The following is a 24,533-nucleotide window of genomic DNA, read 5'->3' as shown; positions in this document are numbered from 1 at the left end:
ACAGGACTAACTAACCTCAAAAACGTTGTTGAAGGAATTAAAAGAGATACTCATGTAATACACTTAACGAGGGATAAGGGCTAGCTGATGTACCTTTAATTTTTAAAGCAGGTGCAAAAATTATTGAGTTTATATATCATCAAAAATGGTAAGTGCTTTCTATATTAACTCATTTGCTGGTCAGAATAATTCCAAGATTATTATTTCTACTTAATAAAACTCTGAGTCAGGCACCTAGTAAATGATAGAGCTAGACTAAAAAGCCTATGTTCTTTTTCTTATTTTATGATGCCTCTCCAAAAAATATACATTTATATATCTATAATCCATAAATATATAGATACATAGATATATATTTGGTGCTGGTACTGTGGCTTGAACTCAGGGCCTGGGCAATGTCCCTGAGGTTTATTTGCTCAAGGCTAGTGTTCTAACACTTGAGCCACATCCCTTTTTTCAGCTTTTTGATGGTTAATTGGAGATGAGAGTCTCATGGACTGCCTGGGCTGGCTTTGAATCTCAATTCTCTTATCTCAGCCTCCTGAGTAGCTAATATTACAGGTGTGAGTCACTAGTGCCTAGCCCGAAATAAATTTTTAAGTCTTTAGCAATGAAACAAATTCGAACAAAATTCTAAAATTCTTAAATCCATACTTGCTAAAACTCTCCATTTCTACTACATTTAGGAGGCTATTTCTGAACTATTTTTCATATTAACTTAATGTTTCCTTTGACTACTGAGTTAATCTGAGTAGTTAATGACTGATTTTCTGTGTAGTTACTATTTAGCATAACATAAGATATTTATGTATTTCATATAAGAACTCATGTTATTGTAAGAGATTTTAGTGGTTACAACAATGATCATGCCTTTAGGAAGTCAGATGAAAATATAAAATACTGACAGGTTCAGAGAAGATACCCCGGGAGTTCATGTCTGCAGAGGTTATTTATCACAGCTCGACTAGCAACAGTTCACACTATTGTCATGCATAATAAAAATCTAGCACATGGAAATTTTATGACTTTAAAAAGAAACACTTTTTCCACTAAAACTTCTCTGGGTCTCTCAGATGTTTTTGACTCCTAAGGACTTCCTCAAATCTCCTCTGGTTTATACAACTTCTTTTAGAGGAAAGGCAACAAATGAGACAAATGAATAATCAACATAAAACACATTTCCTGCCATTCCTCTTGCAAAAGATGCCAGAGAACCTCCCATGAAATAGTCAACTAAAACTGGAACAAAATCTGAAGTTGTGTTACACAATGGAAGGCACTTTCTATCTCTTCAGATTATCAAAGTGTATTGTACCATTAAAATGGACCTTGAAGAATTTTATTAAATATTATAGATCAGTAAAACTTGTCAAAAAAACCCAGAAAACCAAATGCTTATTGAATACAGTCATTTTTAAAGTAATGTTGTTTTGGACAGAATGAATTTTTTTTTTTGGTCGGTCTTGGGACTTGAACTCTGGGCCTGGGAGCTGTCCTTCAGCTCTTCAGCTCAAGGTGAGCGCTTTACCGCTTGAGCCACAGCGGTTTTCTAGTGGTTTATTGGAGATAAGAGTTTCATGGACTTTCCTGCCGGAGCTGGCTTTGAACTGCAATCCTCAGATCTCAGCCTCCTGAGTAGCTAGGATTACAGGCAAGAGCCACCAGCACGCTGTGGACTATTTCTTTTGAATGAACTTAAGACATCATTTTTATCAATCTTAAAAATTTCATTCTAGCCAGGCGCCGGTGGCTCATGCCTGTAATCCTAGCTACTCAGGAGGCTGAGATCTGAGGATCACGGTTCAAAGCCAGCCCGGGCAGGAAAGGCTGTGAGACTCTTATATAACTCCAATAAACCACCAGAAAACCGGAAGTGGCGCTGTAGCTCTAGTGGTAGAGCGCTAGCCTTGAGCTGAAGAGCTGATGGACACCTCTCAGGCCCAGAGTTCAAGCCCCATGACCGACCAAAAAAAAAAAAAAAAATCCAAGAAAAAAAACAGGTTTTTTTTTTTGTTCTTGTTTTTGCCAGTCCTGGGGCATGAATCCTGGGCACTATCCCTGAGCTTCAAGGCTAGCCCTGTACCACTTGAGCCACAGTGCCACTTCCAGGTTTTTCTATTTATATTGTACTTAGGAATCGAACCCAAGGCTTCATGCATGCTAGGCAAGCTTTCTACCACTAAGCCACATTCCCAGCTCAAGAAAAAACAGTTTTAAGGAAGAGTTTTAAGAGAATATTAAACTACATATTTATTTTATTTTTTGTGGTATGCTTACGAGGAAAATTACTTGAGCCACATCTTTAGTACCTATATATTTACATTTCAGTAAAATAATATGGTGCTGATATACTTAAAAACTAACTCACCTGACTAAATGAGGGTAGCCAGAAACAAACCAAAGTACACAAGAATTTAGTACTTGAAAGGACATTACTTCAATTCAGTGGAAAAAAAAAAACTCATAATACAGTAATTGGAGTTGGGCAAGTTAATTATCATTAGGAAAAATATAATACCAATTAGAGAAAAATATCCTTTACATCTTACATGAAAACAAATTCTAAAATATTTCTCTTTAAAAGAAAGATACTGTTAAGAAAGTAAAACATAAGTTATAGACAGGGAGAAAATAGTTGAAAAAACAACTGATATAGGACTAATAACCAAAACGTAGAATTCTAAAAATCAACCATAAAACAAAACAACCAAACATTTAAAAAGGGGTCCCAAATCTCCTTACTACTGTCACTTCACCAAAGAAGATATACAGATGAAAGATGGCAAGAACATGAAAAGATGCCTAAAATCCTACATCACTGGGGAAATGCCAATTAAAATGGGATCATATTTTACTGTATATCTATTAAATATCCAAAACCTAGAATACTGACAACAGTAAAAGCTGGTTGCACAGAATGTGTAGCAATTCCCACTTGCTGATGGTTGGAATTACTACACATGGTTCAGTCAGGCTGGAAGACAGTTTGGAAGTTTCATGTAAAACTTAGCATTTTCTTACCATAATATTCAGTAATTACAGCTCCTTTGCATTTATTCAAATGAGCTGAAAAGTTATTTCCACAAACAGAACTGCACATGGATGTTTATAAATAGTTTATTCATAATTAAACAGACTCAGAAGTAATCAAGATGCCCCTCCTTATGGGAATGGATACATAAAATTGTGGTACATCCAGATGTTGGGGAGCTATTGAGACATAAACAGACATGGAGCCACTCTAAATGAATATTGCTATATTAAAGAAGTAGATCTGAAAGAGGCTTCATACTGTCAGATTCCAGCTACATGGCATCTGGTAAAGGGAACACTCTGGGCATAGTAAAAGGGTTAACATGGAGGGAGGGCAGTTAGCTGAGCACAAAGGACTTTCAGGGCAGTAAAAATATTCTGAATAGTATGATGGTGAATATATAACTTTGCCCAAATTTATAAAATATACATGAAACTATCAATTTTGAGTGATAATGATATGCCAAAGTAGGTTCATTAATTCTTGTGGGAAGTGATGCTAGTGAGGGAAGTTAGCCTGTAAGGGGGCAAAGGTATAGGAAAAAAACTCATTTTAAAACAGCTCTAAAAATAAAGGTCTTTAAAAATACCATTGGATTTCAAACTTAAAATATATATAGGGATAACGTTGCAAAGTTAAACGATAACATATTGGATGCAGACTTATAACAAATGGCAAGAAAAGAAATCCTTAATGCATAATAAGATCTTTTAAATCAAGAGAAATGGATATAAACTCTCCTAGAAATGTGGGCATAGGAAATGGCTTTGGACTGACAGTTGAACTTCCAAATGCATTCTCCTTCCTTTCACAGTAACAGCTTTTAGCTGGGCACATGGCCACCTGGCCAGAGAAGGTATTTTATAGCTTCTCATCTAACTCTGTGTGGCCCTGTAGCTTAAAGTACTGCCAAAAAATGCAAGTTTTAGTACTGTATGTTTTCTTTTCACTTGTTTAAAAGCAAATTACTTGCTTTTAACTTTTCCTCCACTCTGCTTTTACTAGAATATGAAATGAGGATAATTTACGTTTGTCAAGTCCAGGTAAGAATAACACCAGGGGAGGCTACAAGAATAAGATTTAAAGAATTTGCATCTTGAAATTACTATGATAAACAGGGCCAACTCATTAGCTTGAACTATTTACCTATTATATGAGAAAGAAAAAAGACTTTTTAATGTATGTTATTGGGACTTACTGTACTGCTTTAACCATGACTCCAGGCCCTTTTACTTCTAGTGTTTTTTAAAATAGAGGCTCATGGTTTTTTTTGTTTGTTTGTTTGTTTTTTGCCCAGGCTGAGCTCAAAAAATAATCCTCTTATTTTTGCTTTCAAGGAAGCTGGGACAACTGGTATGTACCACTTCATCCAGCCTATTTTTGAGAAAAGGCTTCACTGATGTGTTTATCTGGTCTGTGTCAAATTATGATCCTTCTATTTCTACTTTGCAAGTAGTTGGGATTACAGTCATGTGTCACTAAGCCTAACCCCCCAAATAAGTTCTTATTTAAAATATATTGCTTGTGCCAGTTACTTCACCTATAACCTAACAAGAAGAATAAAAAAGGTCATCCTTACAATTAAAAAAATAATGGCTAATATGTAAAAAGATATTCTTTCTGTCATAATAAAAGGGAAATTAAAATAACCATAAGATAATATTTTGGACATTATGTAAACAAAAATGAAACTTAAATTGATATAATCTCATTTCTGATTTTATAACTTTATTTTACTAAACTATAGTTGTATTTTAAGTTACTTCTTACTTTATAGATATGTTTCCTCCCTTCCTTCCTTCCAAAATCAGCATTACAGAAAATCTGCCATTTTTATCATTTTTATCCTGTGGCCATGTGACCTTTTCTCACTACAAGTATGAAACACAGGGCTGGGTGCTGGTGGTTCATGCCTATAATCCTAGATACTTAGGAGGCTGATATCTGAAGATCACAGTTTGAAGTATGTCCAAGCAGGAAAGTCCATGAGAGTCTTATCTCCAATTAACCACCAGAAAATCAGAGTGGTGCTGTAGCACAAAGTGGCAGAACTTTAGTCTTAAGGAAAAGAGCTCAGGGAGGTGCCCAAGCCCTGTGTTCAGGCCCAATGACCACCAAAAAAAAAGCACGTAGGTTTTGAGTTGAGTTGTAGCTTTGCTAAATACCTATGAAGCAGGGCAAGTTACTTAAGACTATATTTACTCTTTGTATAATGATGGTGGCAAGGCCTGGTGTGGACTGGAAGTAAATGAGGAGAGTACTGACTGCTTAGCAAAGTGTGTACATCTGCTGAATGGGTCTGCCTTCACTGTAATAAACACATTTCATCTTGTCTGCAGTTATGACCTGATGATGGTGCATGATAGCTGTCAATTACCATTCCACTAACTTCCACTCTAAGGACTGAATTAATACCTGTAATTGGGCTTTCCTTAGCTGCTGACTGGTAATTTGAGCTTTTTGTTGCATCATGTTATCAATTCGCTGGTTGACTTGCTTTTCCTTCTTGAGCTCGTTCCCATAAAATCTGGAGCCCTGTGGAGGAAACAAAGCAGAGGATAAATGTCAGAAAGAAAATATCCCTGTAATGTGACCTGCTGGCTGAGAGTATTCATTCTGGAATCAGATTGATTGAACTCAAAACAATTACTTACTAGTTGGGTAACTTCAAAATACTTTACTATTTATCTATTTCTTTATCTGTAACAGTAAATATTAATAGTTACTGAAGCCATACAATTGTTGTGAGACAGAACTAATCACAGGCTCTGTGAGTTGAAAGCTGCATTCAGAAAAAAAGTGTCATAGGCCTAAGTCAGCTGGGTCATCAGTTTTCTCCCTCACCATTCAGAAATTTAATGTTAAGTCATTAATAAAATGCAGCAGATACTTAATACTTACCATTCTAGCACTGAACAATGCTTAGTAATTTATCAGATTGATAGACATCAAGATATATCTACTTTTGGCTATGCTGCTATGAATTTGTTTGTGAGGATTTTCATTCTGTCATTCTCCTGGGTATCTTAACCTTGGAATGGAATTCCTGTGTCATATAGTAACCATAGATAACTTTGAGAGAGAAGCCACAGTGTTTTCCAAGTAACTGAGCTATTATGCAACCCTACTAGCAATGTATGAAGGTTTCAACTTCTCCATATCCTTGTCAACACTGTGATTGTGTTATTATAGACATTTGTGACAATAATACTGTGAACAGCATCTCAGTGTTTTAATATTTACATGTTTTTTTGGTCTGAGAGCAGGACTTGAACTCACTACTGATGCTTTTGTTACCAACTGAGCCAGACCTGCAACCCCAAAATTTATATTTTTTTAATGACTAATGATGCTGAATAGACTTCCATGTACCTATAAGTCATAGCATATCTTCTTTACTGAAATGTCCATTTATATCTTTTTGATAGAATTGTTTGCTAATGCTTATGTTACCTCAGCTTGGTAAGTCCAAAAATTTAGCGATACCTTCTACTGATAGTTTGGGCATGATAATACATTTATAAACTAGTAAAAGAATAAACTGAAACAACCAATAAGGAGAGTAATTTGACAATTCATAAACATTATACATGCACCAGACTAGGTAGACAAATCCGCCAAGATTCTCATCTATAATTAATCCCCAAACAGCTGAAAGTGCAGCTGTGGCTCAAGTGGTAGAGTGCCAGCCTAGAAAAAGCTAAGGGAGTGTGCCCTACCCTGAATTCAAGCCCCAGTACATCATACATACAAATATTTTAATGAAAGAGATATTCAATCAAAACTTAATCTGGTTCTTTTAAACCGAATTCTTAGTAGTAACAAAAGTATAGACATAAAAAGAAACAAGGAACAAACCTTTGTTGCTTCCATTATAATTTTGTTAATTTTCTCTTTATCCAATCCTTCCATTCCTGCTTTGTTGTCATTAAGTCCCATCCTAAGAAGCAGGTCATCTTTGTAACTGTCACTTTTCTCCTTTGTGCTGTCCATGGTGCAAACTTAAAAGTAGTTTCTTCTTTATAATCTGAAGAAGCATATATAATGAGGTCTTTTTTAGAAAGCATCCATAGAGGGGAAAACTCAAAGGTTTAGACAACTGGGAATCCAGTCAAACAATTTTTTAAATGATTAAGAACTCTTTGCTCCAGGAAAATTGCTAATCAAATTTCTATAATTAATATCACAGGATGACTGTATTCTTGGAGAGAGGAAGGGAATAAATACTTTCTGCATGCTTTGTAGCAGTCATTATGCTTAGGGTTCTGCACATAGGCCCTGTATAGTCTTACAGGTAGATATTATCACTCTGTATAAAAAGGCAAGAAACTTCAGTCAGGACATGTCTACTTAAGAACTGCAACAGGTGTTCAACACAACCATGAGCCCAAATCTCATGTTTTGATCCAGATTAACCTTACATAGTAAATACAAAGTAACTCTTTCAATTACCATCTATTGTGTACAGAGCTCCATTCTTAAGACAGTAAAAAATACAGGCACAAACCTACCTACTTCCAGGAACTTACTCCACTGTACAATGTTATGTCACTCCTAAGGCTAAGAAAGGTGACAGAGGCACATACCTACAGCCTAGCTACCAGGCACATACCTATAGCCTAGCTACCAGGGAGGCCAAAGAGGTAGAAGCATTTAAGCCCAACAGTTTGAGTCCAACAGCAATTTGAGCAAAGAGGAAAAAAAAAAGAAAACAGAAAAGAAAGAAATAAAATATTTTCATGTAATAATTCTTTAAGATCTCTATGTAGTTCTTTGTAGTTTACTTTCATATACATTAGCTTACCTTAAAAACTTTTTTACAAGAGGATTCAGGATATAGCTCAGTTATAGATTATTTGACTAGTATACACAAGGCACAAAGTTTAATCCCCAATATGGCAAAAAATAAATAAAAAGAAATTTCAGCAAGGTTAAATGAACAGCTCATCATAACTCTGCTAGTATAAAGAAGAATTGGGAATTCAAGTCTCCTTTTCCCAACTTTAATGCAGCTTTCCTGACATCACTGTTGTCTCATTTGAGTTTCAGTAATGATAGAAATAAGGTTCTAAGAGAAGATTCTATCTACCTATCTATCTATCTATCTATCTATCTATCTATCTATCTATCTATCTACCTATCTATCTATCTATCTATCGTAGTACTGGGGTTTTGAACTCTGTTTTCTCTGCCACTTGAACCACATCTCTAGTTTTTCTGCTTTTAAGTTATTATTATTTTTTTCTAGATAGGGTTTTCTGCCTTTTTTTTTTTTTTTTTTTTTGCCCCAGCTGGCCACAGACTGTGAACTTCCCACGTATATCTCTGATTTAGCTGGGATTACAGACATTCAACACCATGCCCAGCTTGTTTGTTAAGATTGTCTCACTAACTTTTTGCTCTGACTGTAGTTAGGATTACAGGTGTAGGCTGTCCCTCCCAGTTATGACAGTAACTTATTTACATCAACTAGAGGAGACTCCATCTTGAGGAAATTTTCTTAACAATGCTACTTCTATTTGAGGTACCCAAAAAGAATAAAGGTAATTTTGAACTTTAAGTATTGCGATTATGGTGGCAGTTTCGCTGGGGGTGGAGGTGGGGGGAGAAAGAGCAAAGCATATGCCTGTTATCTCAGCACTCAAGAGGCAGAGAGGAATTAAGAGTTCAAAACCAGCCTGGGCTACATAGCAAAACCCTATAAAAATAAAATAAAGCGGAAGTGGTGCTGTAGCTCAAGTGGTAGAGCACTAGCCTTGAGCTAAAGAGCTGAGGGACAGCACTCAGGCCCAGAGTTCAAGCCCCACAACCGACCAAAAAAAAAAAAATCCTTGCTTTCTTTAGCTGGGAAGGGTGGCTCAGTGGTAGAGCGCTTGCCTTGCATGCCTGAGGCCCTGGGTTCGATTCCTCAGCACCACATAAGCAAAAAAGAAAAAAAGCCAGAAGTGGCACTGTGGCTCAAGTGGTAGAGTGCTAGCCTTGAGCTGAAGAGTTGAGGGACAGCACCCAGGCTCAGAGTTCAAGTTCCATGACTGGATCCCCCCCCAAAAAATAAAATAAAATAAAGCATACAACATCCTCAAACTCTGGAGAGTTTTAAAAAGTCTTAATGCTTAAATCTTGTCACAGGGCAAGTAAATGATAACATCTGGAGCCAGCTATTCTGGCTGATTGCAATGAATCCAGAGTACAGGAACCAGTGGTACAGCTGTTGCTTCTGAGTGTCCAAAGAAGCTGGTTTTCTGTCCCCATCATTCTAGTTGTATGTCTTCAACAATCACATTCAGCCTTAATATTATATTATGCATTTGTTTTATTCTTTAGTAATGGAATTATTTGGCATTTTCTAGTAAAGCAAGTAAATGTGATCAGTCATAACATTGCCATTCCAACAATTAGTGAAGAGGCTAAATGTATATTTTAAAGCTTCCTTCCATGGTGTGTGTGTGTGTGTGTGTGTGTGTGTGTGTGTGTATGTGTATCCATCCCGGGGTGTGTGTGTGTGTGTGTGTGTATCCATCCTGGTGTGTGTGTGTGTGTGTGTGTGTGTGTGTGTGTGTGTGTGTGTGTGTGTGTGTGTATCCATCCTGGGGTTTGAACTCAGGGCCTAGGTGCTGTCCCTGAGCTCTTTTGCTCAAGGCTAGTGCTCTAACATTTGAGCCACAGTTTCACTTCTGGCTCTTTTGATGCTTAGTTGGAGATTAAAAACAAAAGTCTTACAGGGCTGGGAAGGTGGCTCAGTGGTACAGCGCTTGCCTTGCATGCATGAGGCCCTGAGTTCGATTCCTCAGCATCACATATGCAGGAAAAAAAAGCTGGAAGTGGCGCTGTGGGTCAAGTGGTAGGGCACCAGCCTTGAGGTGAAGAGCTGAGGGACAGTGCCCAGGCCCAGAGTTCAGGCCCATGACTGGACCCAAAACAAAAAACAAAACAAAAACAAAAGTCTTACAGACTTTCCTGTCTGGACTGGCTTGGAATGTGATCCTCTGATCTCAGCCTCCTGAGTAGCTAGGATTATGGCTATGAGCCACCAGCACCCAGAAAGAAACAGTGATTTTTGCTCAAAACAAATATGTGAGGTAACAACTGAGTTATAAAGACAAGGGGTTCAACGTGGCTCATGGGTTTGGAGGTTCCAGTCTAGGATTAGTTGGCTTTGTTGTTTTGTGGTAGTGATGAGGTAGTACATCATGGCAGGAGTATATGATAGAACCAAACCTCTTACCTCATCTCAAGCCAGGGAGGAGAGGGGATAGGGGAGATGTGGGAAGGGAAAGAGAAAGGAGAGGAGGGAGGGAGAGAGGGGAGCTGAGGGAGGGGGAGAGGGGAGAAAGGGGGGGAGAGAGAGGGAGAGAGAGAAAGACAGAGGGAAAGAGAGAGGGAGGAGAGGGAGCGAGAGGGAGAGAGAGAGGGAGAAGAGAGAGAGAAAGAGAGAGAGCGAGCTCTAACCCCAAACTTAAGGTATTCCTGTATAAGCTTCCCAAATGCTGAGATTACAGGTATATACCATCATGTTCAGACTTGAAATGGTGAAATGTATCAAAGGAAAAAATATTGAATGGATTGTTTGTACATCTTATTTGACATATGGATGCTTTATATTCATTAGCTAGCCAAACCTTGAGAAGAATTGGTTTGAGTCAATTTTGGACTGGAAAAACTGAGCTACTGGGAAAATTGTGAGATAGATGGTTTTCTGTTACTTTCCTGCCTGTTGATACCTGCTTATGTTGCAACTCAAGTAGTTTCATCATTTAATATCATGTGTGTGTCAATGACTTCCAGGGTTGCAGTGCCAGTTCAAATGTCTACATGGTATCTCAAATTCAACATTGCGAAATGATCTTCTCTCTGCCTCCATCCCAACAGCTACTCCTCTAGCTGCTGTTCTCCTAGTTGGGGACAACTCTAATGTCTTTTGATTGTGAACATAAATAGCCTTGGGGATCATTCTTGACCCTCTCATTCTCACATGCCCACATCCAAAACAGGCAGGAAATCCTATGAACTATTTCAAAACACATCTTGCGTTTAACCACTTCCCACCACCTTCTCTGCTTTCATGATAGCTTGCACCACTGTTATCTTTAGCTGGACAAATGCAACAAGCTCTCAGACTTCTGCCCTTTCCTTGTAACTTAAACAATGATGCTTTTCTGCTGAAAACTGTACAATGCTACCCTATCTCAACCCAGAATAAAATCCAAAGCCCTTAAAAAATGACTTTCCAAGGACATAAGCATTGGATGCCTGTCCCTTGTCTACCCTAATATTTTTCTAAAACTCTCCCCCTCCCTTACTACTCTCTAGGCACACTGCCTTGTTGCTGCTCCTTTCCTTTGCTAGGCACATCTAGACTTGAAGTCTTTTTGCACTGCTCATCTTCCTCTGGAAGGTTCTTACATCAGCTAATCTTCTTCCCTAAATCCCCATATCTTAGTCAAGTCTTTACTTACATTTTTCATACTCAATGAGTATGTTTTAAATTGGAGCTTAGCCACTTTCTGATTATTTCTGTATCAAAGAAAAATGTATCAGACCAAGGCCAAGGTTTAGTCCTAGGGTCAGTAGTATTGGGAGGTGGTAAAATCTTTAAGTGAGGCCCATTGGGGACATTCCCTACTAGGGATTATGGGGATCCAAGCCTCTTTCCTTTTCTCTCTCTCTGATACATTTCTTGCAATGAGGTAAGAGGTTTGCTTCAACCACATATTTTTACAAACCAACAGAGCCAATTGATCATAGACTGGGGCCTCCAAAAGCAACTCTTTCTTTTTATACCTTAATTATCTCAGGTACTTGTTAGAATAATAAGTTGTCTAGTACAGTAATAAGCAACATACTAGGTTTTGGTGCATTTGAATCACTATGAGATCCTTTGGACACTATCATTCATGTCATTGTGGTGACTCCTTTTGTGTTTTATGGGAATTTCTATATTTGTTTCAAATTTTGTAAAATCTCTTATTAGTCCTGGTTACCCTTTCTCTTCCCATCAGTCATTTAATGACTTAGCACTCTACCACTTGAGCCATAGCACCATTTTTGGCTTTTTCTGCTTATGTGGTGCTGATGAATCGAATCCGGGGCCTCATGCATGCAAGGCAAGCACTCTACCACTGAGCCACCTTCCTAGACCATTTAATGGCTTCTTAAAATCTAGAAATCATTAAGGAAAAGGGAGCTTTGACCTTCTTTTACTTCTCACTATGTGAATGATTTTCCTTTTTTGTTTAATGCCAGTCCTGGGGCTTGAACTCAGGGCTTAGGCATTGTCCCTGAACTTCTCTGCTCAAGGCTAGTGCTCTACCACTTGAGCCACAGCACCACTTCCGGCTTTTTCTGTGTATGTGGTACTGAGGACTTGAACCCAGAGCTTCATGCCTGCTAGGCAAACATTCTACCACTAAGCTACATTCTCAGTCTCTTTTTCCTATTTTTTGTGAAAAGTAAGGTTGACTTCAAATAGCTTTAAAAGGGTAGTAAATAATGTAATGCTGGTGTCTGGCACATGACCAGCTCTCAGTCAACAATATTATTATTAGTATCATTATTATTAAAGTTAAGCCAAATTTGTAACTCTCATTAGTGGGAAGAAGCTTACTAGTATTACCTTCCCCATTCATGATAAGGAGATGATAAAAAGCAACAGGGTAAACATCTAATAAAAAGCCAAAGTTCACAGATACTATGGGTGAATTTTATTTCTTTTGCTCTCAGTATTTCACAGTATTTGTACCATCATTACCAGGCAGTATCACATATCGAGCTCCAAATCTATAAGTGGATGCAAATGTGACTTTATGAACAAACGTTTTATTTTGAAAAGGAAAATGGTCTGATAGCCTGGTTTACTTCAACAGAGAAGTAGAAAAGCAATGCATATCCAAAAGTAAAGGACTCTGGGTTCCTGTGGTTTAGTATAGTGCTTCAAAAGTGCTTTTTCTCTGAAAATATTCAAATTCTTCACAATCTGATTCTACCAATAACTACTCAAGTTACCCCTTAAAAATATAAGGCAACCTTTATTTTTAATGGCAGTAAGGAATTTTTCTTTTCAGAATTCTAAAGACATGTTAGTATGGTACAGTTCCTCCTAGAAAAGGCACACAAGATGATACAAAGAATATCACAAGCATTTAGCACATCAACCAGGAAATGATCTACTAGAAAATATGCAAAATCTACTAAAGGTAATGGGTAGGAGGGTGAAAGTGGAGGTTACAGGAGGAGAGTGAGAGAAAGAAGTATGAGTAAAGAAAGTTGACCTTTGGGGCTGGGAATGTGGCTTACTGTGGTGCTGAGGAATCGAATTCAGGGCCTCCTGCATGTGAGGCAAGCACTCTACCATCGACCACTGAGCCACCTTCCCAGCCCCTCTTTTTTTCTTTTTTATTGAAAGGTCTTTAAATTATTTTATTTGGATATATTAATTGTATAAAGCAAGGTTTCACTGTGCTCTTTTGGTTCATACATATATTGAACTTTAATTATATTTACCTTTTTTTGTTATTACTCTTTTGTATGCCCTTCCCTTTTAAAAATTTCTTACAAATATTTTAAAAATGAGTTTCATTATAACTTTTTCATATGTGCACACAAAATACCTCAATCATATTCTCCCCCCAAATGTTTTTTTTCCTTCTCCCACTACCCACAGGTTCTTAATCCCAAAAAGCTGTTAAACTAAAAAAAATTATGCAATTTACCTATAATATCACTTGATTTTGACAAACTCTAAAATGTTTAAACATTTAAAACCATTAGGATAATTAATACAACATATAATAAAGTATACACTCCAAGTTTCCATGATCAAGTTTGGGCTAGACTCTTCACTAGCTATAAGCTTTGGCAACTTCCTTAACTTTCTTGAACTTAATTTTCCTTCTTTGTAACATAAGGATAATGTGCATCTTGAAAGACTTCTGTGAAGAATGAATAATAGACTTAATGATCCTCCTTATAGAACTCTATGATGGAATTTGGCTTTGGTTTTCCTTAACTGATACTGAGCTAGTGATCTTTTCTCCTGGGACTTGTGAACTACAATTCCTACAAGTTGCTTGTTTTTATTTTATTTTTTATTTTTGTCTGTCGTGGGGCTTGAACTCAGGGTCTGGGTGCTGTTTTTGAGCGTTTTCTCTCAAGGTTAGCACTCTACCACTTTGAGCCACAGTACCACTTCTGGTTTTCTGGTGGTTATTTGGAGATAAGAGTCTCACAGACTTTCCTGCTGGAGCTGGCTTTTAACTATAATCTGCAAATCTCAGCCTCTTGAGTAGCTAGGATTACAGGTATGAGCCACCAGCGCCTGGCAAGGTAGTTTGCTTTTAAATCACCAATGAACTTATTTCACTCATAAAGTGACTTGGTGAAATGACATTAGGAAATAAAACCAATCTTTTCCTCTTTAAAACTCCAAATGGCATTGTTTTCACTGAGATGACCTAGAGAAGGCCAGTAGAAGGATTAGATAACAGGATTAGAGAACTATCAGATGGTGGGAGCAAAAGTTAGATTCTTTGAACTTCCACAACACTACTGTAACTATTACTGTTCCACGTGTACTTTTCTCATCCAGTTTTTCTACAATCTCACAAGGTCCAGGAGCTTCTATCCCACCCTACTCCAACAAACCATTCCAAAGGCAGCTTTGTATTTTACGCTTGTGGGAAAACATGATTTGTACACTGGCTGGCCAGCAACCTGTTTCTTCTTAAGAATCTAAACTAGAGATACAGAGAGGGCCCAGAAGTTGAGAGGTAGTTAAACTAGGCCAGGCAAACATGCAAGATGAGAATGGAATAAGGTCTTAGAACACAAGAATGTAGATATCAGAAAAAGTTTATGGAATATATTAGGCCAGCTAAGGATTCTGAGAATTCTACAATAAACTCTCTTACCTCAACTCCCTTAAATAAGTTTCTACTTCTTCAGTCAAAAGAACCTTTATGAGAAAGGTAATAACAGTACTTAATTGGTCAAGCATAAAACAGTTTGATTATTAACCTCAACATAGTTCATTCTAAAATTTTAACCCTTTCCATAATCTCCCTATGACTGCAGGTTTCGATGTCCTGTTCTGGCATCTTTTGTATTAAGTGAGGAGGGGATGTCAACTATTGCAGAAAGTAAACAAATGCAACCTTTCTGAGAATAATTTGACAAAATCACACTGCTAAAATGTATAGAGAATATACATTGAGAATCTGTTTCATTGGCCATGATTGAAAATTTACCTAAAAAGGATTCACATAATTATACAAAAATAAAGTTAAACTGATGTCTCCTACAATATTTTTGTAATAGCAAGAGATGAAAATTTGTGATTGCATTAAAAGAAGATCCTGTGGCTCAGTGGAAGAGTGCTTGCCTTGCATGCATGAGGCCCTGGCTGGGCTCAATTCCTCAACACCGAATAAGCAGAAAAAAGCCAGAAGTGGCGCTATGGCTCAAGTGGTAAGTGGTAGAACACTAGCCTTGTGCTGAAGAGCTGAAGGATAGCGCCCAGGCCTGGAGTTCAGGCCCTATAATGGACAAAAAAAAAAAAAAAAAAAAAAGAGGATTCTGTGCAATAATTTAAAAAATGCCATAAAGGAGTATGAGGAAGATTAAGAAACATAAACAATTAAAGTGGTAGAGTGCCTGATTAGCAAGCTCAAAGCCTTGAGTTCAAATGCCAGTACCACAAAAAACAGAAAGAAAAAAGAAAGTATTGTTGAAGGTAATATGCCTAGCAAGTGTGAAGACCTGAGTTCAAACCCAAGAATTACTCAAAAGAAAGAAGGAAAGAAAGGAAGAAAGAGAGGGAGAAGGAAAGAAGGAAGGAAGGAAGGAAAGAGAAAAAGAGAAAGAGCGAGCTATGAAATAAGATGCTTACAGTTTAATATTAAGTTAAAAATGCAATTTGTACAATATATAATGACTGCACATACATATATAAATCTAAAAATTGTAACAAAAATGCTCATTTCAGGAAAATTATGAGAACATGCTTTAAAAAAGAAAAACAAATATCAGGCGAAGGCTGATGGTTTTGTGTCTATAATCCCAGCTACTTAAAGGGTTGTGATTAAAGGCTAGCCCTGTCAAAAAGTTAGCAAGACACCATCTCAACCAACAAGCAAGATGTAGTGGTGCATACTTGTAATCCTAGTTACTGTGAGGCATAGGTAGGTAGGAAGATCACAGTCCACAACAGGTCCTAGGTAAAAACATTAGACTTATCTGAAAAACAGCTAAACCAAAAAGGATCTGAGCATGGTTCAAATGTTATAGTGACTGCCTAGGTAAACACAAGGCCCTTAGTTAAAGTCCCAGTTACACTAAGTGAATATGAAAAATGGGCATCAGTAAGTTGGGGGGAAGAGGGGATATTCTAGAAACAATAAGAGGGCATTGTGGAATTCTTTAAATTAGTATGGCATTAGGATAGATATAATAAAAAAGAAAGTTCAGAAATAGGCCTACATATGGGAATTTTGCATATCATAAAGGTATAAGGGTAAGAATACACTGTTCAATAAAGTATTGAATGGAGTAAAATGTCTACTTTATTTCATATACTCATAAATCGTAGGTAGACTTGTTCTAAAAGTAAAAATAAATAAGAGAAAAATGTAGACCATTATAAGAGAGCTGGGGAAGGCACTAAGACAGACAACTCAAAAGTTAACATTCTCAAGGACGAATATGCTTTATGTAGTTTGTGTGCATGAAAATACAACAATGAAACCTGTTGAGTAGTGCACAATTAATGAATGCTAATAAAAGAATAATAAACTATCATTCTCACCACTGAATAAAAAAGCTGATGTTTTATTCTTCCATTGACATTTCCTTTATTTTTTTAACAGTAATGGAATAAATGAAGTAAATCTTAACCTGTAATGCGATATTCTAATCATTATACAAAAATCTTTCTGCACTTAAAACAGTTTAGTATTATAGGTATACAGGGTACAACAATGTAGCAAGAAACTTTTTTTTGTTTGTTTTTGGGTCAGGTAGTGGGGCCTGTACTCTGGGCCTGGGCGCTGTCCATTAGCTCTTCAGCTCAAGGCTAGCGCTCTACCACTCGAGCTACAGCGCCACTTCTGGCTTTTTTCTTTTTGCTATGTGGTGCTGAGGAGTGGAACCCAGGGCCTCAGGCATGCAAGGCAAGCGCTCTACCACTGAGCCACCTTCCCAGCCCATCAAGAAACTTTTTAAAAAGGAAATTTCTCATTAACTCTAAATATAATAAAGGAACTTATTAATGGAATTAATTAATTGAGTGACATAAGTACTTCTTAACAATTACACAATCTAGAAAAACATAAAATATAATAGTCCAATTTTAAAAGACATATGTTTTTATGACTCTAAATTCACTATGAAATAAATTTCTCAATAATTCAGTCATTTACTTAGAGTGAGATTTTGTTGTTGTTGTTGTTGGTCATGGGGCTCGAACTCTGGCCTGGCACTGTCCGTCAGATCTTCAGCTCAAGGCTAGCACTCTACCATTTGAACCACAGTGCTACTTCTGGTTTTCTGATGGATTATTAGAGATAAGTCTCATGGACTTTCCTACGCAGGCTGGCTTTGAACCGTGATCCTCAGATCCCAGCCTCCTGAGTAGCTAAGATTACAGGCGTGAGCCACCGGAGCCCGGCTAGAGTGAGATTTTAAAACCTAGTATAAAAAAGATCAGAAATAGGAAGTGTAGCCACTAGGCAATAACATGGCAAAGAAAAATGACAACATTCTAACAGCATACTTTTGTGTAATTCAATAAAAAAGAAAAAATATGCTAAGTGGGTTTTCCCTTTTGCTTTCTGAATGACAAGCTAGGGATTAGGGTTTTTAACATCTGACAAAGTATTTTTCTAAAGCTTTATTTCTTAAAGTTTTATTCCTCTGAATATCTTTCAATTATGCATTATCATGATTTCATGGTGGGAAAAGCAGATTTAGTATCTATTGTCAATCTAAGTCAGTGTAAGATATCACAGGTACTTCTCAGATCCTATTTTTTCTCCACAAGATCCCAATTCGGTTGGCATCTTCCATCGCTATCGGAATTATTTCCTGCCATTGTTCCTTTTTCCTCAAACTCAAAGTTTCTATCTTGGTAATAAGCAGGTATACTTTCTACATTTTACTGAGCAAATTTATTATAGGCTTTTTTTTTTATCAGGAAGTCAACAAGATATAAAAGTAGCAATAGGAAAAAATTAAAACTACAAGGTCAAAGGTCTCACAATAAATGATTCTTAAAATATAGACACAAAAAAAGATGACAAGATCTGTTAGATCTTCCATGGCACTTTCCACTAATCCCATCTTTTCAAAGGGCTGCCTCATTACCAGACTCACATAATTGAAACCTCTCTGTATATCACTTCTTTTTTGGGGGGAAGGAGGGTCCGGCCGTGGGGCCTGAACTCTGGGCCTGGGCGCTGTCCCTCAGCTCTTCAGCTCAAGGCTAGTCACTTGAGCCACAGCGCCACTTCCGGCTTTTTTCTTTTTGCCTATGTGGTGCTGAGGAATCGAACCCAGGGCCTCATGCACGCAAGGCAAGCGCTCTACCACTGAGCCACCTTCCCAGCCCTATAATAAATTATAAAAAGTAAACAAAAACAAAAAACGCCTGCCTAATCCTTTATTACTTAATACAACTACTGCATTTTAAAATGTTTTCGTCAAAAACTTTGGATTCCAACCTTTCCTGTCTTTCAGGGAAGTGTACATGGAAAGAGATGGCTCCCGGAGGGGTCTCAAGAAGACAGCCACAGCTAAGAGAACGCCAGGCTTCCCGCTGACATTCTCTAAATTCACAAACTCTTACCCTCCCTTCCTCACTCACAACCTCAAAACTACATGACACGAAAGAAGAACTCCGGAACGCAGGCGACGAGAACGGGCTGCCGGCGAGAAGAGGCTCCGAAAGGCCTCCTCCCAAGGCGGGAAAATAGGAAGTGTAACTTCTGACGGGCAAAATCGTAGACCTTGCCGAGTCCGGCCTGGAAGGGGAGCCTCCGGCCCCCTCGAGCGGCCCGAACCCCGGACCCACCCGGCACCACCCTGCCCGGGCAAGTCGCACGAACGTTCCCCGGGCTTCCGGAAGGCAGCTACGGAAGACAGCCCGGCCAAACTCACCTGACAGGCATCAAGCCCGGAGGATCCGTCATAAACACGCTCGGCGGGGACAGAAGCGAAGCCGGGAGGAGAGGTCAAGCCACGGTGAAAGAAAACCCACTCATCGCTAGCGGTCTCCAAGGCAACGAGTCCCCCCCCCCACGCGCGACACTCACGAGTGGCCTAAAACCACGACTACAATTCCCAGTAGGCAACGCGGCGGCGGGGCAGCGTCCCTCCCAGAATGCCACTGTGCCTTGGCGGCGTTCGTCTCCCACCCTCTCCTCTCTCAGCCCTGCCTCCTTTCCTACCCGTCGTCACCCGGGAGGGCTGGAGGAAGACAGCGTGCGGCGGTGAGGCGGGGGCGGAGGGAGAGGGGGAGATCCCGAACGCTCGGCGTGTGACGTCAGACGCCGGGAGGGGGACGAGGCGGGGAGGGCGGAGAGAATGGCAGGACGGCGGGGAGAGGAGAGGAGAGGGGAGGGGAGGGTAAATAGTGGGCCAGGCTGGAAGATGGCGGCGGTCGCGGAGGTGTGAGGTGACCGGGGTCTCTGCCGCGGGTTTTTTTTCCTTCCCTTCCTCCTCCCTTCTTCCTCGCCCTGACTGAGGTTGGCCCCGCGGGGGCCGGGTTCGGGCGGCGGCGCCCGGCGCAGCGCGGGGGTCACAGCGACGGCGGCCGACGGCTGGAAGGGCAGGCTTCCCTCGCCGCTCGTCCTCCTTCCCCGGTCCGCTCGGGGTCAGGCGCGGCGGCGGCGGCGGCGGGGCGGCGGCTGCTGCGCTTCGTCCCGGCTCCTGCTCCCCCGCGCCTCGGAGCGGGCACGCTTCTCCTCGCCATCCCCCGACCCTCCACCCCAGGGACCGGGCGCCGCCTCCGGCGCGGCTCACCGAGCGGGGGTCGGTCTCCCGCTCGCCTGTCGTGCCTCCATGTCGGATAACCAGAGCTGGAACTCGTCGGGCTCGGAGGAGGACCCGGAGACGGAGTCTGGGCCGCCGGTGGAGCGCTGCGGGGTCCTCAGCAAGGTGAGCCGTCCGCGGGGGGCCCCGGGCCCGCTGCCCGGACTCACCTGCCGCGAGGCGGGCGGGCGAGCGGGCGCAGCCGCCCAGGGCGTGGGGTGGGGCTGGGAGGGAGGCACTGGCTGTCCTGGGGCGGGGGCTGCGGACTGTGCCCGGCTGAGCGGTGCTGTGGGAGTGCCTGGGCCGGGGGAGGCTCGTCCTCCTCGCCGGCCCAGGGGCCGGTCAGGAGCGGCCAAGGATCGGGGAAAGCAAGGATCAGGGTTAGTGTTCACCTTGGGAGGCGAGCTGCTGTCTGTGCCTTGAGACCCCCCCAGGCGGCGGCTGCCCCCCGGGTATAGGAATCTGGGTTGGGTAACAGTGTTACCCGAAGTGTACCGGTAGTCGGGGCGGTTCAGATTGGATCTTCCCAACGAATTAAGTCTGGGAGTGTCGAGTAGAATACGTTGGGGGCTCTGCTGTTTAGGCAAAGCCAGTCGATTCGGCTTAGTGCCAGTATCTGAGGTAGTAGTTCAGCTTGGATGTGGTGGGTGATGAGCGTGGAGCACTTTCATACTTTTCTCACCCCTTGCCCCACTTCAGAAAAGAACTGTTGAATTGGCACCCGTGGGTATAAGGTGTAAGAAATACTAAGGCTGCTAACCTGGAACGTCAGCATGGAAACTGACCTTCAGTGCACAAAGATTTACTATATATGCAGTGTAAGGGTCCAGGGTCAAGAAAAAAGTACTTCACTTTTTTTGTGTGTTTTAAAAGCGTTCTCTCAAAGTTTTAGCAAAATAGGATCAAAAGGTACCTGCTGGTGGTATATGTTTTAAAGTTTGTGCTGTGGAAAGGCATGTAACCTTTTTGACTTCCTCTCCCTCCTTATTAAACTTTTGAAGAACTCGCTGGAGCTAGCCGTTAACTTGGAGAGGGCTTGTTAGCTCAACAAGCTAGTCATGAGATACCAAGTCATGTGCAACCACTGCCTATTAAGAAATCGCTTTAATTCCAGTGTTCCTATTAGAATCATTTGGACACCATTTGTAGAATTGTTTCTTCTAAGACTTTTCATAACGTCTTTTGAAGGTTAATGAGAAAGAGCTTAGAGGAAAGTTTGTCAGATGGCAAGGTTTACTAACATTAACTTGTGTAACAGAAAAATTGTGTGTTGATACAGTGATTATTCTTGAAATTTCAGTACCATATTTTCAGTTAAGTGAAACTCCCCTGGGTTTGTTTTTCTTAAATGCATCTTATACCTTCAGGAATCTATTGAACATATTGTGTCATATTTAAATGGATTTAAATGGAAATAGCTTTGAGATGGATTCTTTGCTTTTCAGAGTTTGCCTGTACTGGTGGTTGAACTCAGAGCCTTCCTTGAGCTTGTTTGGATTGCTGGGCTTGCTTGCTTGCTCAGCTGGTGTTCTAGGACGTGTGCCACACCTCTAGCCCTTCTCAATGATTTTGATAGTTTTGATAATTTCTCTTTAGGTGAAAAGACGACTGTCACGTTAATATTGTGGTGATGTTAAGTGTTTTATAAAACTAGAACACTTTTGACGTACCGATAACACTTTTGAGGAGGTCAGGAGTGGCAAAGTAGTTGAGAAAAGTCATGTATTGTGAATATCATATGCAAAGTAGTGTAGTTAGGTATACAGTAGATCAGAAAATAGGAAGCTACATGTAGTGGCATGCACCTGTAATCCCAGATCCAGGGGGGCTGAAACAGAGTCACAGTTTCCAGGTAACTAGCTTAGTTTGAGCCAGGCTATGGGCTCAAGGGGAGGAGAGGGAAAGATTTAAATGTGTGGAAATGTAGTGATTAATTGAACAATTTTATGAAAGGGGTATAATTTCCATTTTGACTGCTGCTGTTTATAAGAAGCAACAGGAATAAAACTTTTGATCATCTTGTTAACAGCCATGACAGCAGTTTTATAGTTTTATGTATTCTTCTAAGAATTTATAATTAAGGGTATTTTATTTTTGGAGTGCTGGGGATCAAACATAGAACATTGTATATACTGGGCATAAATGCTTTACTACTCTGAGCTATGTATAACTTTAGCCCCCTCAAGACATCAAGGGTATTTAATATTGAGTACATACACTAGTACTGGGGATGATACATATTTTTAAGTTTAAAGTACATATTACACACTTAAGTGTCCTTTGTATTTACCTGATACTTTAGATAAGATTTAGAGCTCAGCACCTACTCTTTTCCTTCAGTTTAGTGATATAAATTGCAGTATAAATTTTACTTCTTCTGTAAATAGGATAGAATTGAAATGTGTATGTATAAATTTGTGCTAAAAGTGTGCCAATCTAGGGCTAGTAGAGTGTCCTGAGTGGTTAAAAGGTCTGCCTAGGAAGCATGAGTTTGAGACCCTAAATCAAGCCCCAGTACTGGGGTATACACACACACACACACACACACGATTTTTTTGTATTTCAATCTGAAATACAAGCCAATACTTATATTTTTTAAGTAATTACTTCTTAAGAAAGTAAGTAGTTTCCAAGAATATTGGATAAATAGTAATTGTAGGTGGTCATAACAAATAGGATGGATCCTGATTGGGAAAAGGTTTATGCCTTAATGCCTTGATTGGAGTTGAAAGGATGTAAACCGGTATAAAATAAGTCTATCCAAATTCTGAATTTCCTCTTTCCCTAGTGTACTTTAGCTTTCCCACATACCTGTTGGTTGAAATTCTATCTTTGATTCCTTCTCACTTCTCCCCTCCTTTTCTCCCATTTTCCTTCCTCCTTTCATTCTTGATATGGTCTTTGCTTTGTAGCACAGGTTGGGCTGTAATGTGTGATTTCCCACAGACATGTGTTTCTTGCTCTTGCCTTGTTAGCCCTTAGGATTTCTTTCCCTGGAATTGCCATAGCATTTTGTTTAAAATTTGGTTCTGAATCATATTTCAAATAAATTTTTTCTCTTGAGTTTGTGATTGCTGAACTGTAGGAATCTTTAATTCTTCTGCAATCTGTAACATGTAGTTTTGTCTGTATTTGTTAAATGGGGAAGTAAAGGAACAAATACTTCCAGAGCAGAATAAAAAAAGGCAAGGAAACCCTGCCTTCCAGACGTATTAATAGCAGCTAACATTTGTTGAGTAAAGAATCATCCTGGTTTCTCTTTAAGAAAATAATATAAAATTATAAATATACAATTGCTGGGCTCCTATCACTTTCATAGAGGGTCAGCTGCAAGTGAGAGACATTAAAGATTAAGCTTCATCACTTATGCATAACTGAAACAGAAAATAATGTGTGCCAAGTTCTGTTCCAAGTTTGTTCTTTCCATTGTTACACAGTTACTAGCCTCATGAAGGATAGCAATGGGAAGCAAGGTACTATTTAATCTGTTTGAGGGTATTAAATACCATTCTGACCCACCAGTGTAATGGGCAATGGGAAGTCATCCCTAAAAGTTTTGGAGCTGGAGTAAGATAAATCTGTAACATAGTCAGCAAATATGGCTAATAAGTAAATCAGATGATGTTAATTATGAAAAGCAGAGATACTAGAGATAAAGTTTCTAAGCCTTCTCAGAAAACTAGTAATTGATTTTTGTGTGTGTGTGTGTTTGTGTGCTTCTCCCAGTTCTGGGGCTTGAACTCAGGGCCTGAGCATGGTCCCTGAGCTACTGTGTTCAAGGTTTGCATTCTTTTTTTTATTTTTTATTTTTTGGGTCCGGTCGTGGGGCCTGAACTCTGGGCTTGGGCGCTGTCCCTCAGCTCTTCAGCTCAAGGCTAGTGCTCTACCACTTGAGCCACAGCACCACTTCCGGCTTTTTTCTTTTTGCTTATGTAGTGCTGAGGAATCGAACCCAGGGCCTCATGCATGCAAGGCAAGCGCTCTACCACTGAGCCACCTTCCCAGCCCCAAGGCTTGCGTTTTTGAACCACAGTTTCACTCCCAGCTTTTTGATGGTTAATTGGAGATAAGAGGTTTGTGGGTTTTCCTGCCAGTGCTATCTTAGAACCGCAACCCTTAGATCTCAGCCTCCAGAGTAGCAAATGGAAGTATGAGCCTCCAGCACCTGGCTAGATAATGAGAATTTGAGTAGAGTAATTGAAAATAAGAGGATACAAATTTAAAAATGAAACATGAATGAAAAATTAGTAAGATTTGATGATGAGCTATAAGTAGTAAGGAATAGTAAGATATTAAGCATCCTGTATGACTATCTATGTATTTTCATTATTCAGCCATTTAAACAATATGCAAAGAAACAGAAGCTCACAAAAGTAGCATGTGTAAACTCTTTTAGAGTCTGTCTTTGGTTTACGCCTGTAATCCTAACTACTCAGGAGGCCGAGATCTGAGGATTTTTGTTTAAAGCCAGCCAGGATAG

General features: G+C 39.8%; 2 protein-coding genes across 4 annotated transcripts in view; one reads left to right on the top strand and one right to left on the bottom strand.

Annotated features, from left to right (window-relative positions):
• Polk (DNA polymerase kappa) overlaps positions 1 to 20,120 on the bottom strand; it is a 46,510-nt gene extending 26,390 nt beyond the window's left edge. The window contains exons 1-3 of one of the 2 annotated variants that reach the window (XM_042691118.1): positions 20,045 to 20,120; positions 6,893 to 7,061; positions 5,450 to 5,569 (exon numbers count right to left, since the gene is read on the bottom strand). In XM_042691118.1, coding sequence (XP_042547052.1) covers positions 5,450 to 5,569; positions 6,893 to 7,027 — 255 coding nt within the window. In that variant the 5' untranslated portion in view covers positions 7,028 to 7,061; positions 20,045 to 20,120. Of the gene's footprint in view, positions 1 to 5,449; positions 5,570 to 6,892; positions 7,062 to 19,180; positions 19,359 to 20,044 lie in introns of those variants that run through there. The other variant, XM_042691117.1, reaches the window with a different exon arrangement.
• Positions 20,084 to 24,533, top strand: part of Cert1 (ceramide transporter 1) — a 95,373-nt gene continuing 90,923 nt past the window's right edge. For both annotated transcript variants that reach the window (XM_042691121.1, XM_042691119.1), the window contains exon 1: positions 20,084 to 20,179. In XM_042691121.1, the coding sequence (XP_042547055.1) occupies positions 20,084 to 20,179 (96 nt within the window). The remainder of the gene's footprint in view (positions 20,180 to 24,533) is intronic.

This window comes from Dipodomys spectabilis, unplaced genomic scaffold (genome assembly GCF_019054845.1).
Source record: "Dipodomys spectabilis isolate Male_0828 unplaced genomic scaffold, ASM1905484v1 ptg000140l, whole genome shotgun sequence".
NCBI classification, from domain to species: domain Eukaryota; kingdom Metazoa; phylum Chordata; class Mammalia; order Rodentia; family Heteromyidae; genus Dipodomys; species Dipodomys spectabilis.
Note: the sequence above shows the minus strand (reverse complement) of the source record. Positions and strands in the feature narration are given on the sequence as shown.